This window comes from Centruroides sculpturatus, unplaced genomic scaffold, assembly GCF_000671375.1.
Source record: "Centruroides sculpturatus isolate CEXI.00-Female unplaced genomic scaffold, Cexi_2.0 scaffold142, whole genome shotgun sequence".
In the NCBI taxonomy this organism is placed as follows: Eukaryota; Metazoa; Arthropoda; class Arachnida; order Scorpiones; family Buthidae; genus Centruroides; species Centruroides sculpturatus.
Genome location: NW_019384352.1, coordinates 593964 through 613395, shown reverse-complemented (window position 1 = coordinate 613395; position 19432 = coordinate 593964). Strand labels below are relative to the sequence as shown.

The 19432-nt window shown below is 29.0% G+C and overlaps 2 protein-coding genes across 8 annotated transcripts; both read right to left on the bottom strand.

Moving 5' to 3' along the window:
• Positions 1-1423: 1423 nt before the first annotated feature.
• LOC111637977 lies at positions 1424-18918 on the bottom strand. Of its 5 annotated transcripts, XR_002758776.1 has the most exons (5): positions 18690-18918; positions 12234-12337; positions 3533-3662; positions 2191-2324; positions 1424-1687 (listed from the first exon to the last, which is right to left on the bottom strand). XR_002758776.1 is itself a non-coding variant. In XM_023383616.1 (4 exons), exons 2-4 carry the CDS (start codon positions 3650-3652, stop codon positions 1651-1653), a joined length of 291 nt encoding a protein of 96 aa, XP_023239384.1. In that variant the 5' UTR covers positions 3653-3662; positions 18690-18918; the 3' UTR covers positions 1424-1650. The 5 variants fall into 5 exon arrangements, 4 of the variants coding, with proteins under 4 accessions (XP_023239384.1, XP_023239375.1, XP_023239355.1 ...); XM_023383616.1 differs by lacking the exon at positions 12234-12337; XM_023383607.1 differs by lacking the exon at positions 18690-18918 and having other exon boundaries at positions 12234-12343.
• On the bottom strand, positions 15367-17504 carry LOC111637957. 3 transcript variants are annotated; one of them, XM_023383567.1, is made up of 4 exons: positions 17090-17504; positions 16827-16987; positions 16562-16752; positions 15367-16447 (listed from the first exon to the last, which is right to left on the bottom strand). In XM_023383567.1, exons 1-4 carry the CDS (start codon positions 17167-17169, stop codon positions 15992-15994), a joined length of 888 nt encoding a protein of 295 aa, XP_023239335.1. In that variant the 5' UTR covers positions 17170-17504; the 3' UTR covers positions 15367-15991. The 3 variants fall into 3 exon arrangements, with proteins under 3 accessions (XP_023239335.1, XP_023239342.1, XP_023239349.1); XM_023383574.1 differs by having other exon boundaries at positions 16577-16752; XM_023383581.1 differs by having other exon boundaries at positions 16607-16752.
• Positions 18919-19432: the final 514 nt, after the last annotated feature.

The window sequence follows — 19432 nt, the reverse complement described above, 5'->3', positions numbered from 1 at the left end:
AACGTTTATATCCCAATTGTATTGATTTTCTGTTTTCTGTTATTTCAGATAAAATTACGAATTGGAAAAAATTAAAAGAAATTCAGTCAGTGTAAATATTTTGTATATAGTTTTATAATAAACTTGTATAAATATGGACTTACACTTAATTACATAATGATAATTTCATCTAGCCAAAGAGAAAACATTAAAATACTTATAACAAAGTGTGTTCATTGAATGATTTTTAATGTGATTAAAGCACAATTTTACTTTTGTCCAGATAAAAAGGATCCAGCTTTTATATTATGTATGAGTTGCGATTCTTTATTGAAATTATTTTCACATAGTAATCGAAGAAAGTGTGAAAATCTTTTTGTTTTTACTGTCACAACTAGGTGCATAGACAGACACTGGACATTTCTGACATCAATCTTTATTCGGGAATATCTTGTCGGCCAAGACACATTTCGGGCATAAGCCCCTCTTCTATCGGCATTTCTTGTAAGGAGGTGTTAACTGGTATACATCTTGCTTAAAATTACTTATTTACACTTAAAAATACTTTTACAGATAAAATTTCTTGGCTTTACTCTGAACTTGGTTCAGAGTAACTTGGTAATCTGAACTTGGTTCAGAGTAAAGCCAAGAAATTTGTTGTTATCTGTCTATGCACCTAGTTATGACAGTAAAAACAAACAGATAAAAGAAGACACAGTTTCAGAATACGCAATGTGAAAATCTTATGAGAAAAGAACAGGTTACAGTTCTAACTTAATATGCTAATATCAAGTCTTTTGTTGGGAGCACATCTTATGTCACTACATTTATCTTACAAACTTTTACTTCAGAGTTACACATACAGTATAATCAGATTTTATCTCATTGTAATGGACATTTCTACTTTATCTGTTGAGACATAAATTATGTCTCAACAGATGTGTTATAGTATCTTGTATCACATTTTATTAAGTTCACTGTAAAACAATATACAACAAAGTTGTGTATTAGGGTATATTGTGATACCATTTATGCAAGAAGTGAGTTTGTCTTACCTAAATCTAGCAATGTTTGTTAATTTTTTTGGAGTGAAGTATTCAATCCAATTTAAGTAACTTAAATTAGGAAACATAACTTTTCGGTTCCTATCCAGATTAGATGATTATGATGCCAACCAACCTTCCGACAGTTTGATGCAACAGTTTATTCCAACATAGCAGGGAGTTGCAATAAACGTCTATGGTGTTGTGCAATTTTCTTATACCCATTAATTAAAATTATTCAATATCAGGCATATCACACACACTAAAGTAAACAACAGGATACTCAAAGAAAGTTGAAAATAGTGCTTTAGAATTTTCAGAAGTATTGCCAAAGCTCTACTTCAACATCTTCACATTAAAAAGCTAAACTTAATATAAATTCTTCATATAGACAAGTCTAATAAATTGAACCAACAACAATTTATTGAAAATTAAATATACATTATTAAAATGTAACATTTATGTGAATGATACTACATGATAATAAGTACAGTATTTATATTTATGGACATATATTTGGATTAGTTTTAAATGGTTAAAATTTACACAGAAGACATTTCACGGAATGTCGTGTAACAATGTCCAGTTTTGACACCGATGAAGAAGAATGTTCATATTGCAGAGATATTTAATACAGAGAGTTGACTTCATTTTGCTCCCAAACGCTGAAAAATATGAAGAGAATTAATATATTTAACTAATAATAAAAAGGTTTAATTGTTAATTGTTGTTCTCTGGTTTCCTTTTCACAGTGATTCGGATTTGATCTTGGATTCCTCTGAATGCTGCTTCCAGAGATACAAGATCAAATCTGGATCAGAAGCTCAAAAAGTAACTTGTATAAGCTAGAGCCTATTTCTAATCATTCAGCCACTCTGAAGCTATAATATGATTGGTACCTGTTGAATTTTTGTCCATTGAAAGTCAAAACTATAGCATAAACTCTAATATACTATCATACTAACGTCAATCATTCACAATTCTTTCTCACAATGAATAATTATTGGCATTGGGACAAGACTTAATGGGATAGAAATATAATTAGTGAATATTTTAATCAGTTAAAAAAAATAAGCGAATCTACTCTCCAATTCAGAATTTTAGTTATTTCCAAAAGAAATTGTGAACGATTCTAAATATGTTGAAGAAATTAAGATAAATTACTTACGGCCTGAGACACATGTTATAGATTCCAATTCGTTCACAGACCAGACCATGACAACACGGTTGTTTCATGTACATGCCATACTTCGACCAGGAGAACATACACAGAGCTTTCTCTGGTGCACACCTATATTGGTACTGCAAATAAAAATAAAACTTCTTATACATAGAATACATTTAAGATAGAAATTATATTTTTAACGTTTATATCTTAATACTCTTGAAGTCAGCCTTCTTCGTAATCATAATTATTTTTCATTATTTCATTATAATTAATTTTTGTTTCTGCTCACCAATGGCCGAATGGATAAAAACCATTGAAGTGTCCTGTTCTCCAGGTTTACTTCACTTGTCTAACACCTAAACACAGGCAAGTTTCCCATAGAAAGGTGGCGCTTGCACCGAAAAACACTAACCGACCAACCGATAGAAAGGCTTCTGTTGATACTTCAATGCTCACCTGTTGCATTGAAGTATCCCTCCCGCAAAACCATTTTTAGTTTTTCCACCCTGTGGACAATAAATATGCTCTTTAATTATATACATCATCTGATAGCCAGATGGCTAAGTGGTTAAGCTGGCAGTCTACAGCATTGATGGATCCAGGATCGAGTCCTGACGGGTCGAAAAACTCAGGAATTTTTTTGGATATCACGCACGTCCCTGTTCTAGCTTGGCCAAACTCATAATAGGTTTCCTAAAGAAAGATAAAGGTCATTGTAGTGTTCACGTGGAGGAAGGAGTTTTAAAAAAACCTGAACTCTGCTGTGTATAAAGGAATTATTGTATTTGAAAAAAAGAGTTCTTTTTTTAAACTCTCCGCCCTGTGGGCACTACGAGGACCTCTTTTATGCAAGCCCATTATGGGTTCGGCCAGGTCCACAATGGGGCTGCCGGGTGGTGAGGACCGGGGCCCGGCATATCCGAACGGACCACCCCCCGAAAATTTCCTGGGGATTTTTCGACCCGTTCGGATTCGAACCCGGATCCCCCAGGTAGGTTGCTGCCTTGACCGCTCGGCCATCCGGCCTTTTAAACCCTTTAATACACAATTCAGTAAGTGTTGCTAACATGACACATGTATCAATTATGAACTGTTCATGATCAATACAGCAATATTTAAAGGCATAGGTCTCTGGTCTAGAACAGAAATCTATGAAAAATTAGTTCGGACCAGATTTAATCCAGGAATCCATTTTGACATCTTGTATGGCTAGTTGAGTGGGAGGACACGCTTTTCCGTTCCGTATTATTTCAAACATTTAAAAATATATTTTTTTTTACAAATATATAAGAATAAAACACTTTTTATAAAAAGATAAACTGCGAAATAGTTGTATACTCACGTCATCTTTTTTTAAATTTCGAAAAACAATTGGACTCCATTTATAGATGGGCTTCTCTTCATTATAAGCCTCGATACTTACAAATATAAATAAAGTTACATATAAAGCAATCATCTTCATTTTCGTTTCTCTGTAATTATAATAATTAAATTTACTTATCAATATTTACAAATTAAAACTTATATTTTTGTTTTGTACCGTATGCTCGGCGCCATGTTATAACTCCACGCCTTTTGGTAGCGTCGTGCAAATTTTGTATTTACACTTCCATTATAATTATATTTTACACAATATTTGAAATTATTTAAATGAATTCAAAGTGTTAGATCTCAAATACACGTTATCTTTGCATTATATTATATTCTTATAAAATATGGCGGCGACTATGTGGTGCAAACACTAGATTTTTAATTTTACTTCTTATAAAATCTGTTTGAAAATTAAATATAAACGCTTTATTGTATAATAAAGAGTATTATAATATTGTTTTTTTAAAGCAGCATTGATGAACATGAAACAAGCAAGAAAAATAATCCGAAAGATCTAAATGGATAAGAAAAATTGGCATGTCGCATTAATCCGATTAATCCGAAACAGATTCTATCAATGATCGATAACAATGATCGATGTCTAAACACAATTGATTACATTGGGCAAGCCGAAAATTTGTTCTACTTAATTATGATTAGTCTGTGACGCGAAATCGATCGCCTTCAAGATTTCAGTCAATGGACGAATTGACTGGTAAAGCGGCCTTAAACTGTTGTGTAAGCAAGCCAATGGCATGGCCAGTTTCAAACTGAAACGTGCCATCATTGGCTTGCTTATACAGCTGTATCGAAGCCGCTTTACTAGGTAATGCGCCCAATATTATAAGCGATTCATTCGGACAATAAAAGTTGAAAACACAGCTAATAATTTTTCAATGCACTGTATTTGTTATTTTTTTGTTAAACATAAGTCATGGTACAATAAAACTTATGCCAATTATTAATTTAAACTGTTACAACATAAAACGTCCTTATCCACAAGTGATCAAGAGTTAAAGTCAGAAGTTAACCAATAAACGTTCATGTACTAAAAGTCAAGTGACTGGTAATTGGTTAACTTCTAAACTGATTGTGAATACAGTCGTAAGTATAAAATTTAACTTCCCTCTATTGAAGAAAATAAGAATTAAATCTTTTAATCAAATATCTTATTCAATAAGAAACAAGCAAGCGATTCCTCACTAAAATGTTAAATGTCGCCTTTCATTCTAAGATGGAGGAGAGACATTGATGCAATATCGTTAATAATAAATGAACTGTAGTAACTGGCATCTGTCAAAACATAAACAAAAATCAATTTAAATTCATGTCAAAATGATTTTTTAAAAAATTTTCTAAATTATTCTAAACAAATATTTGTCTCGACTCCATTTTTTTTACAGTCTAGCATTAGAAATATTCCAGTTTTGTATTCTTATGTACCCAGGATGCAAATTTAGAAAAATTAGGTTGTTTTTTTTAAGTGGAAATTTATAAAATTATCTAGCAGGATTAAATCTTCTTTAAATAAATAATTAGAAAAACAAATTACATATTTATTGTTAATATTTAATGGTGTTTGCTAAATAGAAAGTATAATGTGTCGCCTCGTTAATCGATACCTCAAGGTAATTCTTTTTTTTATTTTCTTAAGAAAAAACAATATATTTTTATGGGAATAATTTTAAAAATTATAAAATATACGAAAAAGATACTTAATATTGAGAATTCAAAACAAAAATTTTAGATAAATACGTTCTCGCGGATTATCTCTTACCAATCTTTATGACGATTGAATGTCCTGTACTTTGTACTGGATTTTATATAATAAATTTATTTTGATAAAAATCTTTCTGTAAATAAAATCTTCTGGAAGCATTTTTTTCTTATTTTAAATCGCCTAAACACAGTTTTACTAAAATTTTAAAATGCTAATTTGTTTTAACAATGCTAGGAAAGGGAGAATAATGCTATTAATTGAGTATAAATTAAATCCTAATTAACTTAAACTAGACCTTTAAATGTAATAAAATTGTTAATATCAATATTGCACGACGCTATTTCTAATTCTATTATATTAACAAGTAAACTACACTAGACTCTTCTTAATCCGCCCATTCTTAGCGTGCCGGATTAACGAGACTGTATAGGCCTGAAGGCAACAAATGGCGTTACTTGTCGCCTTTCGTTACCGATTCTTCTTGAAGAGAGGGCAAACAATAAGGCGTGTTGATATGCAATACCGTACACATAAAAGAAACACGAGTAAACGTGAAAACAGGATGTGTGACATAACAAATTCTCATGGAAACGGAAGCGCATATAGTAACACCGTTCGTATGTCAAATAATCGAGACCATTATATTAAGATGGATCATCAAGAGTGTGGTTTTCCTCGGTATTATGAAATACAACCCTTACTTTCATTGCATACTTTATATCTGAAATAAATTATTGAAAAACTAGCAGGTAAGCCCGGCGTTGCTCGGGCAAAAAATAAGAACAAACATTAAGATTAGCTAATTTCGTACTTCTAACCCTTTTATTGTATTTTATTATAGAATTTGGTTTATGTAACTACACTGGTGGTTTTTTCTAGCCACATTGCAGGTACGAACTCACTTGAACTTGAGACGAATGCCTTTAACAGCGACTTTCTTTGTCCTCATTGTAGTTTTGCACTGCGTGCCCTCATGTCACCTGTGATGTCTTCTTGCATACGAACCATCTTTGGACTGAATTGGGTGTTCATTGTACTAATCGCAACAAGCCCTACATCTACAGTTTCATGCTTGTCTGCTTAAAAATTAATGAGATAAATTAAGTAGCGATGTAAACTATTATTTTCAGTAACATCGGCTTGAGATTTTTTTTATAATATTAATATTTATTGTAAATATTATTTAGTAACAATTAAATTTAATCGAACAATAAATGTGTCGCGTGACATTTTCTCACTTGATATCTTCATTAAAATTTTTGTCATTTATGTAAATTTTTCTCATTAATATGGTAATTGTAATTTAAATTGTAGCAATTCCCTTTGAATAATTAATAGATTAATTTTAACGATATGAATTTTTTTTTAATTTCTATAAAGCGATATTCTTCTGTAAATGCCAACTTTTATCACTGTATTCAAGAACAAAGTTCTACAATTTATTTAAATTTTACTGTATTATTTTCTAAATTACACTCTCTCTTATTTAAAATAATCTTCTCCAATTTAAATTAATCTTGTTAAAGATTTTTAATTACAACTTTTTGAAGTTTGTAATTTCTAACAAAATAAAATTACTTGGTCACTTAATCTGCGAGTTTTAATAGAATTTTTTTTAAGGTTTAATTCTTAAAAATTCAATTAAAAATTTGATATAGTGTAGACAATTAACATTTCGTGAGCGTAACGTAATTTACTTAGATAATCATTAAGATAAAAATTAAAGGAATTTTTTTATGAGCAAAGTATTATTTTTACGTAAACCGTCTTCATCGTCATTTCAACGACATATGTAGAGCGCATCGTAAACATCGCAAGTATTTTTATACGTAAAATCTCCTGCTTGTATTGTTAGTTTCCTTTAATAGAGGGATAAAATGTTCCAGATTAGAGTAAACACATAAGTGAGAAGTATTTTTCCCGTGTAAATAAAATAATAAAAAAATAGATGACGCGCGGCGTCGCGTAGCGTCGCCNTTTTAAAAAATTCAAATTCTCTAATTTCTTCGAGCTGCGAAAAATGAAATAAATAACGTTTTTATTGCGCACCGAGTTTATTCAGGAAAAAAAGTCGAAAAAGTGCGGTGTCTCGCAGCTGAAGCGGCGATCCGTCACGTGATTCATTGACGTCACAACCGACCGTAAATTAGAATTATGCACCAGGACTAGGAGAGGATGTTACTTATTTTATTTAGCGCGAAGACACTTTATTTAGCGAGAGCGAAAAGTCAACTGTCAATTAGATCAGCAGAGGTAAAAGGACGGGTGGTGCGGTGTAGAGAGGGAGTGTAGCACGTGCTGCACTGAATGGCAACGTCGCTCTAGCCTCCGAGCGATAGCGCACTTAGCAAAGCGGCAACGTTGACAACGTAGACTTTTGCACCATTATTTAGAAAGTTAATTGAGTATTTGCGGATCCTCAGCGCTGGATCCAGCAGGCCGAAAAATACGCTGGATCCAGCTGGATTGCTGGATGAGGGATCCAGCAATTGCAATCCTTAGCTATAATGTTTTGATAACCACCTTAAGTTTTTAATTGGGCTGCAATTTGAAAACATTGTAGACCTATAAATTCCCACTGTTATCTGTCTGCCCTTCCTTAATCTCGAGAATAGTGTTAGATGAAAGNTAATTCTATGTTTACGTTAAAATAATAATTTTATAAAGAAATATTTATATAAATTCTTTTAATTTATATGAAAATAAAGGCTTTGAATACAAATCCGCCATTTTTGGTCTACGTGTGTATTTTTTACTTTTCGAATTTATAACGTATATCTAACTTAATACATACATTTATTAAAAACCATTCAAAAATATGATTTTATTATTCCAGAAGTATAAAAATGAAGAACTATAAATGTCATTTTAAATATATATTCCATCTATAGCAATTTTTATTGAGAAAGTAAACATCCTCAAGCTATAAATTGATTTTTATGTTTTTAGGGAATGTGTTTTTCTTTTTCAAAATTTTTATATTCAAATTTTGATGTAAACAACATTTATTGTGTACTTAAATATTTCTAGAAAATATTGAAATATTTAATATTTCAATATTTTCGACATGCTATAAATAAAGATGATCTTTCCTTCAAATTGTTTACGTAGACATTTTCAACATGGCCGTCCTTTAATTCGTCATAGAATAAAAAAATGCTAAATTTGAAGCGTGTCAATTATTAATTTATTAAGTTTTTAATAAATATTTCGTTTTTTCACCAAATTTTCTAAGTACTTTGAAATTCCGATCATTGCTTAAATTTACAAACTGATATTTGCATTAATCAGAAAATTGTTTTTTTCTCATTTCACCCTGTGGGCCCGAAAAAGGCCATATATAAACACGTGCTGGAATTGGCCATGTCCACAACAGGCATAGATTAATGGTAAGGAACGTGGTTATTCATAAATACAGTAGACCCCGTGTAACAATGTTGATTTTTCCGTGTTATATGAATTCCATGTTGTACGAGTCACTTAGATTTTACAAATACGTGAGCCAGGCACAGAAAGGCACACGTATTTGTAAAATCTAAGTGACTCGTACAACATGGAATACATATAACACGGAAAAATCAACAGTGTTACAGGGGGTCTACTGTATTGAGCCGACTCGAACTCGGATTCCGCTAGTAACTATCGTTTAAGCCAGGGATGTCCAACTTTTTTGTTTCTCTGGGCCACATTGGAAGATGTCATGGAGTTTTAGGCCACAAGTATATATAATATACTTGTGGCCCAATCCTTAAGTATATTTGTATATTTAAGGATTAACATGTCTAGATTATAGTAATAAGTATTAAATCTTTATCACGAAAAAGGATATTTTAAAAAATACTTTTTTACAGACACTTTCAATTTTTACTTAGAAATAAATAAATTCATTTATTATAAAGGAGACAAACAAAAATTTATTTGAAAAACACAAATAGGCCAAATGATATTTTTTACGCCAAACTAAAAAAAAAAGGTAGCCGACTTTGGTGCAAAGTAGCCAAATCATGCAACGCTGGAAGGAATACTAAATAAAGCCGGAGTTGAACTCAAAGGATTTAGACCCAAATGCGGGGAAAGGAGAGAAAGGACAAAAGATAAAGAAGTGTTGGAAATTAAAGTTGGAAAATTAAGGGTCCACATTTGCTTAATTTAATTAAAACAGAAAGTCTAACCTTTCTCACTACTTTTTTATCTTTTAACCTTTCACTCCTTTCCCCGAATTTGGGTCTATAATTATTTCAGTCGCAACTTTAGCTTTATTTAGTATTCCTTCCTTATTCACACATCTTCAAGTATTTGAAAATATTTCCTTTCCACTCAAAAATAAAATATATATAAAGGTTTACGGCTTTGTGAAACTTCTTTTTTCAGTTCATTCCGTTGAAATAAACTAAAAGAAAAAATTTGTCGGTATTGTTTACACGTTTATTAGGCCGCATGCGGCCCGCGGGCTGCGGGTTGGACACCACTGGTTTAAGCCATCCTGTCGTCAATAAATCTGAGATTAACACAATTAAACCTTGTAATTTAAAAGTAAAAAATACTTGTTTTTTGCAAATAAGCAAATGTAAGTTTGAGCAATAATTTGTAACAATTAATTGAAAGCTTTTAACATGAATTTGGGTACGATTTTGATTACTTTTCTGAATATTTAAATATAAACACGCGTTTACAGCCTGTACAGTACATTACGTACAGACTAAAAATAAAGATTAAAACATTGTAAAATATTCTATTTTGTTAATTCTTCTATTAAAATTTTTATTTGTAAGCCGTTACGTTTCATTCAAGTTTGGCTGCAATTTGAAAAAAAAATTGTAAACCTATAAATTCCCACTAGCGTCCGTCTGTCTGTCTTTCCTTAATCTCGAGAACGATATTAGGTAGATGAAAGTCGGAACTACGTAATTAACTATATACGAACTTCCGGTTGTACCTGAAGTGCCTTTATTTCAATTCAAATAATTTCTCCTGAATGGAGTTAAATAGACGACTGGTATGTCTTCATTGTTAACAGGAAAAGTGTGATTTACAGAGGCAAGACACTACTAAAATTGAGAGCATTGTGACGAAAAATTGCACGCACCCAGGCATTTTGATGATGTCACAATAAATAATTGCTCATTTTCTTTAGTAGTTTTAATTTCGATGCAGAATAAAGTCTTTCCTCTATCATGTTTTATTTTTTATTTTTGTATCTTCACTCCATGGGTACTAAGAGGACCTTTCTAATCAAACCTATCGCCGGGCTCACAATGGAGGCATCAGTTTGTGAGGAATTTTGTATATTATTTTATTTGTCAATAATTTGTAATCAAAAATTATAGCCTTCAGTTTATTTAAATAAAATTTACTATCAAATTACGTACGCATTCCAACAAGTAGATTATAAGTTTATAAGGCTATCAAATTCTGACGATTAATGCGATTGGAATATTCTTCAGAGTATCGTTAATTTTATTAGGATTTGTCATTTAATTCTTTAATATCTCGTTTTAGAAGATATAAATCTGTTCTATAAAAGGAAGTGTTTGTAGAATATATATATATATAGTAAGAGGAAATGAATAAAAGTTATAAAAGTGAACGTAAACGTACACTACGTAATAATAATAATACACTATGCAATATAATAATTATAAAATGCCTCCTACATTCTCGTGTAATTGATTTAAAAAACTTGAAGACATTCTTTAGTGAAGATAAAAATAAAGACGATAATCAAAAAGAGGAAGAGAAGAAAGAGGAGTAAGGAAGAAGAGGAGCAGGAAAAAAGATGAAGATGAGGTTGAGAAGTAAGGAAAAAGAGGATGAAGAATAGGAACAAAATCAAGAAAAAAAATAGGGTGATAAAGATGAGATGGAGAAGCAAGGGAAAAAAGAGAAACAAGGAAAATGAAGAAGAGAATGAAGATGAGATGAAGAAGTAAGAAAACAAAAAGAGAAACAAGGAAAAATAAGAAGAGGATGAAGATGAGGAAGAACAAAAAAGAAGAAAAACAACACAATAAACAACAAGAAGAAAAACAAGAATGTGATAATAACGATGCATTCTACAATAAATTTTGTTTAAAACTTAATTTTTTTTTTTTTTTCAAACATAAATTCTCAACTCAATTCATTAGACTAAAATTTAATTCAATAATAAAATTTTACTTTTATTGCTTTTATCGTTTATTTTTAAATTTTTCTTAATAAGTAAAATTTAGCGTTTTATCATAAATAACGAAAAGTACAGTACATAAGAACCGATTTTACGTAGAGAAATAATCATTTCAAGACATTATCTCGAGAGTAACGAAGTGAAATTACAGAAAATCGAGTAATCGATTTGTGTTTCGAATCTCAAATTGTTGACATTCAGTGTTAAGAATCTTATTAAAATGCAAATTAGGAACTATGCCACAACCGATTTATATAACAATAGGGGTCATTTCTATTGATAACTATTCCTACAATTAGAATAATTACTAGAAATTAAAATGGATTTATTTCTCGGAAGTGGTTATTGTTTTTAAAGAATTTCTTTTATAAACGGTCTTATAATGAGTTACTACATAAATATACTTAATACGTTTGACGAAATTTAAAGCATTTAAATAATAGATAAAAATCAACTGTAAACACCAGTGAAGTAAATGACAAAAATATAAATAAATGTCATCCAAGATACTATATTCGGTTTTGCCTTTTTGAGTTTTAAAGCGAAGTGTAGCGTTTATTTAAACAAATAATGCTTAAATAAAGTATTATTTGTTTAAATGAAATATATTTATTTAGAAAGAAGCGTGTGTTGCGCTTCAATTCGTAAAAAAATTTTGCACTACACGAAATTTATTATAATTGAATTTTTTTCTTTAAATGTATAAAGAAAACACTTTTCTTCACGATTCTAAGTAAACTACAAGAAAAATTGGTTTAATATTAAATAAAAGTTTAAAAATTCACCAACCTGTTAACAGCAACAACCTCTTCGGCCAAATACGCCCAATTTCTCTATCGTTCGGTATTTATGCTTTCACTCTTAATCCCCGTGACGTCACGCATCGTAGGTGGCTATTGTCGGCGAAGAAATCATTAATTTTTTCATATATTTCGATTAAATTTGGAATAATTTATTAATTTTTTTAAATAAATGTAGTTAAATTAAACGATAAAACCGTTAAATAATATCATTTAATAACAGTTTCTGTTTAAAATTTGAAAATTTAAATTTCTCGCTCTTTAATTGGTCATTTTATAAATTACGTTTTTCAAAATCCAGCCAATCGCATTTAGGGAAAATTTTTAATAGAACTAATTGCGCGTAAGTAATAATAATTTGTTAGTTATTGTATTCTTACACAATAAGATTTAGTTCGTCGGCTTTCTGTTCATTATATTATCCAAAAGATAACGTATTGTCTTCCTTTATCGGTAATGGCACCTTACGTTTGATAGGATTAAGAACAATAAGTTTGAATAATGCAATTTGTAAATTTTATTTTGTCTTGAGAACATACTTTACTAGTCAATTATTGGATAAAGAAGGCCGTACGACAGTTCTTGGCTCACATGAGGATTGATAATTGTATTTCAAAGTATCAATAACGAATAAATTCTTTCAAACGCTAATACAATAAAATGGCAGCCATTTTTATCATCTGGATTTTGTTACTGGAACGTCTAAGCACTTTAATAATCTCAATTATTCTAATATTAGAAAAATTTAAAGGAAACAAAATACCGAAATTTTAATAGCTTAATTAATACAGTCGAACCTCTAATAACGGCGAGCTGTTCTTTACGTTCCCATCAGTGGCCGTTGTTCAGAGGTTTGACTGCAACCTGAATGTTCTAGTTCTCAGTGACGTGTTATCCTACGGGCAAAAAAGAGTAATTGCCCCATCAAACAGGGGCCCCAAACAGAAATTCCACCGAAGGAAAATGTCATGAGGCCCCCATAATTCAAATTCCTCTGAGCTCCATGAAGCTATAAAGCTCCACTAAGAGTTCTCGAATTGTTATAGAAATTATTTAAATCATAATTGGCTAACTATATTCAACAATTCCTACTATTTGTTTCGTCGAAAAGCTCTTTTTTAAATTAAAACCAATTAATCCAGGTGTAGAATGCTACTTAACATTAAATCGTGGCACCTTTGCGGATCCATAATTATATAAATTTTAAAAAGCTTTTATCACGGATCTAAAGGATGCATTATATAATGCTAATCATAAAAAAAACAGCAGGGTATTTAGTAATAGTACCCTTGATAATAACTAAAAGCATTCTTGTTTGGATGCAATATCGACCATCTTTAAGAACGTTAATTAGTGAAATTGGCCTATTGAGATAATGCTTCTGTAGATTGTGAGTGGTCGTAGAAGTTTCATGGAGTATTTTTTAATATATAAATTTATAGTGTAAATCTCGTATCACACAATATAACATATAATACAAGCTCTAGAATCCTTAAGAGTAGGACTTCAGTTGTTCGTATGCGAGGTTCCTAAAGTGCGTGGTTCTTAAATAAAACACTAAATTTTTACTTTCATAGTTCAGTTTTCATCCATCTTCATTGGGAATGAGAAGTTTAGCGCCATTAAGAATATGCTAGCCAATAGCTGAAGGTAACAGGCTTTAATAATGCGTTAGGAAGAAGATCAAAAATTAAAAAAGGGGATTTAAAGATGCCATACCAAGGAAATTAACTATTAAAACTACAATTTATTTCTTATATACATAATTTCATATATATATACAGTATATGAAAACTATAGTATCTATAGCAACTGAATAATGGATCAATATTTCTATTATATAAAATTTCTGGATATAAAAGGATATTCGCGAAACAAACACGATGCCATTTTCAACTTAAATATGATACACGAATTTAAAAATATGTATTAACAATTATGCAGTATTAAAATAATACAGTAATAGCGCTATTGATCCGAACTCGTTGATAACTTTGTATTAAGTCAACAGTCCCGCCCTTTTAATGAAATGATTGCATGCGCTTGATTATGTAAAATAATATTGATTTACTGTTACTACGAAATAAATTACTCAAATCGTGAGTAACCAAGTAGCTGCTTTTGTGTTACGCTCGAAATTAAATGGTAAACGTATATGGTCAATGTCGTATAAATATCTATACTTTAGAATATATTAATATATTTTACAGTTATATAATTAATATATTGATATAATTAGGTATAATAAAAGCATTTTAATTTTATTTTAATTAATATAAACCAAATTGAATGCAACATCACGTGATCTTCAGAAATGTTACGTCGGAATTAAATTAGTGATAAATAAATTTTCTCGTGATTTATGTTTTTCATTATTTAATAATAAATTATGAATGAAATATAGTCTGTTAGCAATTATAAATAGTCTATAAAGAAAATAAATAAAACTTTCGCAAAAGTTTAATCACGTGACAAACATTTAATTACGTTATTTGAATTAATAATTCATTCATTAAATGCCGCACTATTTCGTTATTTGATAAATGTTAAAATAAAATTTATTGTACCGATTACATTAATAATAAATGTATTTTTTTTATTTCTATGATAGCAATTTTCATTCCTAATTCATTTAATAATTTACTGCCAATCACTATTAGTAATTTAGTGTAAGAACAGCTCCGCATTTAATTATGTTTTTTTTTTTAAATTGATGATGAAAGAAATTAATTTATATAGAGGTTTTATATATTAATAAAACCTGTAATATTTTTGTAATAATAATAATAATAATAGTATTTATTGCTTAAAATGTTTGACGTAATTTTTTAAAAAAAAATTAACATTTATCACGTGNATGTTATTATTTTATTTATTTTCAACTATCACTTAAGAAGATATGACACAAATTTAAATTTTAATTTTAACTGTCTTAAATTTTTTCGTTAATGGTGATTGGTTTAAAATCGAATTAATAATAATAATAATAATAAAATAAATTAAAAACTTTATCGTTAAAAATATTAATAATGGAATCTAAATTTAACGTTATATTTTAAATAATTTTTATATATTTTCTAGTAATGTCTATGTTATAATTTTATAATTTAATAAGCAATCAGACAAGGATACTTTATATAACTTTGTATATAAAGCTTAAATTTCGGTTTCTTAGATGAATTTTTTTATGGATTTTTTCAATCTTCTCCTCAGTAAACATGTTCATTCTTGTTCTAATAAAAATTATTTTAAAGTCTGTAAGTCTGTCCACTATCAAGTTAACAATGTTTTTAGGTTTAATGCAATTATATAGGCTACATTGAGATGGATTATATGTTTAATGTGTCGAATTATATCGAGTGTACTTTTCCGATCAATTAACGAGTAAAATCCTAAACATATTATAGAACTAAAAATGTTTTCGTTATTAATAAATATTTTTCCATTTTCCTTCATAGAATTTACTTCTTTGATAGAATACAAATCGAGAAATTTTAAGATTTTTGCAAATCAATCCAACAGAATGCAAATTGACATAATCAAAATTTGATAACGTAGAATTTTCCAACTGTTTTCCGGAAAGTATCAATAAAAGAAATTTCAACAAACCTTCAAATGTCAAATTTTTCAATTTATTATTTTAACTTCCAATTTTTTTTTAGAAAATGAAATTTCTGGAGACTCTTCAATTCTTCGTCCGTTATAGGAGCATTCGAAAGTTTCAATGATGTCAAATTGGGGTAAACATTAAAATACTACTGCACTTATATAATTCTGAATTGGATAAATGCGAATCTTTCTCAGATTTAGCTTGCTGTGTTGGAATAATAGAGAATAATAGTGTAAGCCATTCACGTGTGTGTCGATATCTGCGTCGAGAACATGTTTATGTGTCAAAATATACAATATACCCGACCATGTGACTTCTGTACGGCGAATTTTCGACACTTTTAAATGTTTGCAACGTGTGTTATGATGTTGCGAATCGTAAGAAAGACGTAAGAGCCCTGAATTTGTTATTGGACATCCTGATACATCTAGATTTTCTAGAAAATGACAACTAGATCCTATCGTTTCTAAAACTCTGTCAGTTGTTCTGGTTCCATTTAAGACAAGAACTGATACATTCTTCAAGTGACAAGTTAAAGTATTAATATTATTTTCTGATAAATTTGTTTTAGTCATAATCATATAAACGATTGTCTGAAAATAGAAAATAAATAATTTATTTATCAGTATAAACAATAAATAAATAATTCAACCTTAACGTAAGGAAATTAATGATAAGATCAATACAGATTACGATCAGATAATTACAGCAACGTAACGTACTTGACACCTTTGTTGCATATTTTGACTTACTTCACAATTTTTTATACGATATTTGATTGAAAAATCGTGCTGATAATAAGATAAGTCGACAACTTTTATCCCATATCTAAACAAATTTGTTATCATTTCTTGTTTATTGTAAGGTCGATACAAAAGATCTTCACAAACAGCGGGCGCTATGAAATACGGCAATCAACTTAACATGATACATTTTCGTAGATATTTTAGAATTTTAATTAAATAAACGTACGAAAACCGGAAAAGAATTTATTTAAATCCAATTTTCTTTGCCTTAATATCGTTAAAACATCGGTTAAATTACGTAAAACGTAATTTAAACAAATCACGTATAACGTTTCTTTAGCGTCGTTCATTTTTGTATATCCAAGAACTTCAGTTAACAATTCAAACCTAAGAATTAAATAAAAATAATAATTTTTCTTATCAAATTGTTGCGAAAACAATCTCAAATTTGTTAACTTCATTATAGAATATGAAAATTTCTTTATTTACCGTTCATTAGAGAGTAGTAAATCAAAAGAACTTAAAGAAGCAACCATCTTAAGCTGTTGTTTCTTAGAAGCTTCTTTCATTTTTGGTAATAACTATTTTATTTTTTCAATTTAATTCCAATATAACTTATTTTTCTTTCATTTCTCTAGTATTTATTATTTGTCTTTTTAGTTTATTTTTGTATTTTTCTATTAAGTTAATACTTTTATTAAATCCTCTTAGCAAAACTCTTATTTTCTTATGCTTGCTTCGACTGTTTTTAGTATATTCTCTATATTGTTTTCTTATTATCTATCTAAATCTTTTCTAATAACCATCGCTCTTATGGTTTCTAGTTAATGTAGCATTTACATTCAGTATAGTAATCCAAGATTCTACCATGGAGTCAATATGTACAGTACAGTACCATCATAAACTATCCACATTTATTTAATCGTTTTAATTAGTTTTTAGTGAAATAAATGTTATTATTTTATTTATTTTCAACTATCACTTAAGAAGATATGACACAAATTTAAATTTTAATTTTAACTGTCTTAAATTTTTTCGTTAATGGTGATTGGTTTAAAATCGAATTATTAATAATAATAATAGCGCTATTGATCCGAACTCGTTGATAACTTTGTATTAAGTCAACAGTCCCGCCCTTTTAATGAAATGATTGCATGCGCTTGATTATGTAAAATAATATTGATTTACTGTTACTACGAAATAAATTACTCAAATCGTGAGTAACCAAGTAGCTGCTTTTGTGTTACGCTCGAAATTAAATGGTAAACGTATATGGTCAATGTCGTATAAATATCTATACTTTAGAATATATTAATATATTTTACAGTTATATAATTAATATATTGATATAATTAGGTATAATAAAAGCATTTTAATTTTATTTTAATTAATATAAACCAAATTGAATGCAACATCACGTGATCTTCAGAAATGTTACGTCGGAATTAAATTAGTGATAAATAAATTTTCTCGTGATTTATGTTTTTCATTATTTAATAATAAATTATGAATGAAATATAGTCTGTTAGCAATTATAAATAGTCTATAAAGAAAATAAATAAAACTTTCGCAAAAGTTTAATCACGTGACAAACATTTAATTACGTTATTTGAATTAATAATTCATTCATTAAATGCCGCACTATTTCGTTATTTGATAAATGTTAAAATAAAATTTATTGTACCGATTACATTAATAATAAATGTATTTTTTTTATTTCTATGATAGCAATTTTCATTCCTAATTCATTTAATAATTTACTGCCAATCACTATTAGTAATTTAGTGTAAGAACAGCTCCGCATTTAATTATGTTTTNTCTATCTAACTCCGTTCTGGAGATTTAGGAAAGACGGGATATTTTCTTGATTTTAAAATGAGATTAGTGAGCTTTTACGCCATCCCAAATTGTTTTTTAAAGTGTTTATAGTTTAATAAAGAAGTCTTTAAAGAATTTGTACAGGAATACGTGATTTGGATAAAGATAGAAACGTAACAAGCTATCGATTTGGTGAAGTTTTCTATCTCTGAGATTACACGATCGACGACTACCGAATACAGATGATCACTCAAGAAAAAAAAAGGCTTACTTTCACGTTGTTTTCTTTGCTGTTACCGTCAACAATCTTTTAATCTTCCAGAATTTCCTCTTATTCTCAAGGATATTGCAAAGGAAATACGAAAATATATCTTAAAGGAAAACAATTACACACAGAACACACAGCTCAAATTAAAGTATTAATATAATTTATGAAAATGAAGCGGTTATTCTGGAATAAATTTCAAAAATTATATAAGAAAAATAAAACGAATCTTTAATTTATTCGTTAATATTCGAATAAATTCTATATAAACTGCTATATGTATTGTTCGATTTAAATTTTGAAACGGAGTGAAATAATTGGTTAATATTTCTGTGACGTATATTGTTTTATAAATTTATTTCACGCCTATTGGTTAAATTTGAATATATTTCGGTGACGTAAATATTTTTAAAATCAAATTTGGAAAAAATTTCCAAATAAGGTAAAATTTTAAATAAAAGGAATAAATAACGGAATTTTGAATTCATAACATCTCTTCTGCACGCAGAAATGCTACATGTTTATATTTTAGAAAAATTAATAAATAAATTTTTTAACTACAAACAAATTTTGATATATTTCTAAAATTATTAATATTTAATTAGAATGAGAACGAGAAATAATTAACTTTTATAAACATGTTTAAAAAATAATTATAATATAATATAAAATTAATGAATATCTTAAAAATTAATCAACGTTCCTAAATTATTTTTTATATATATTTATTTTTAAACTTCTAAAATACA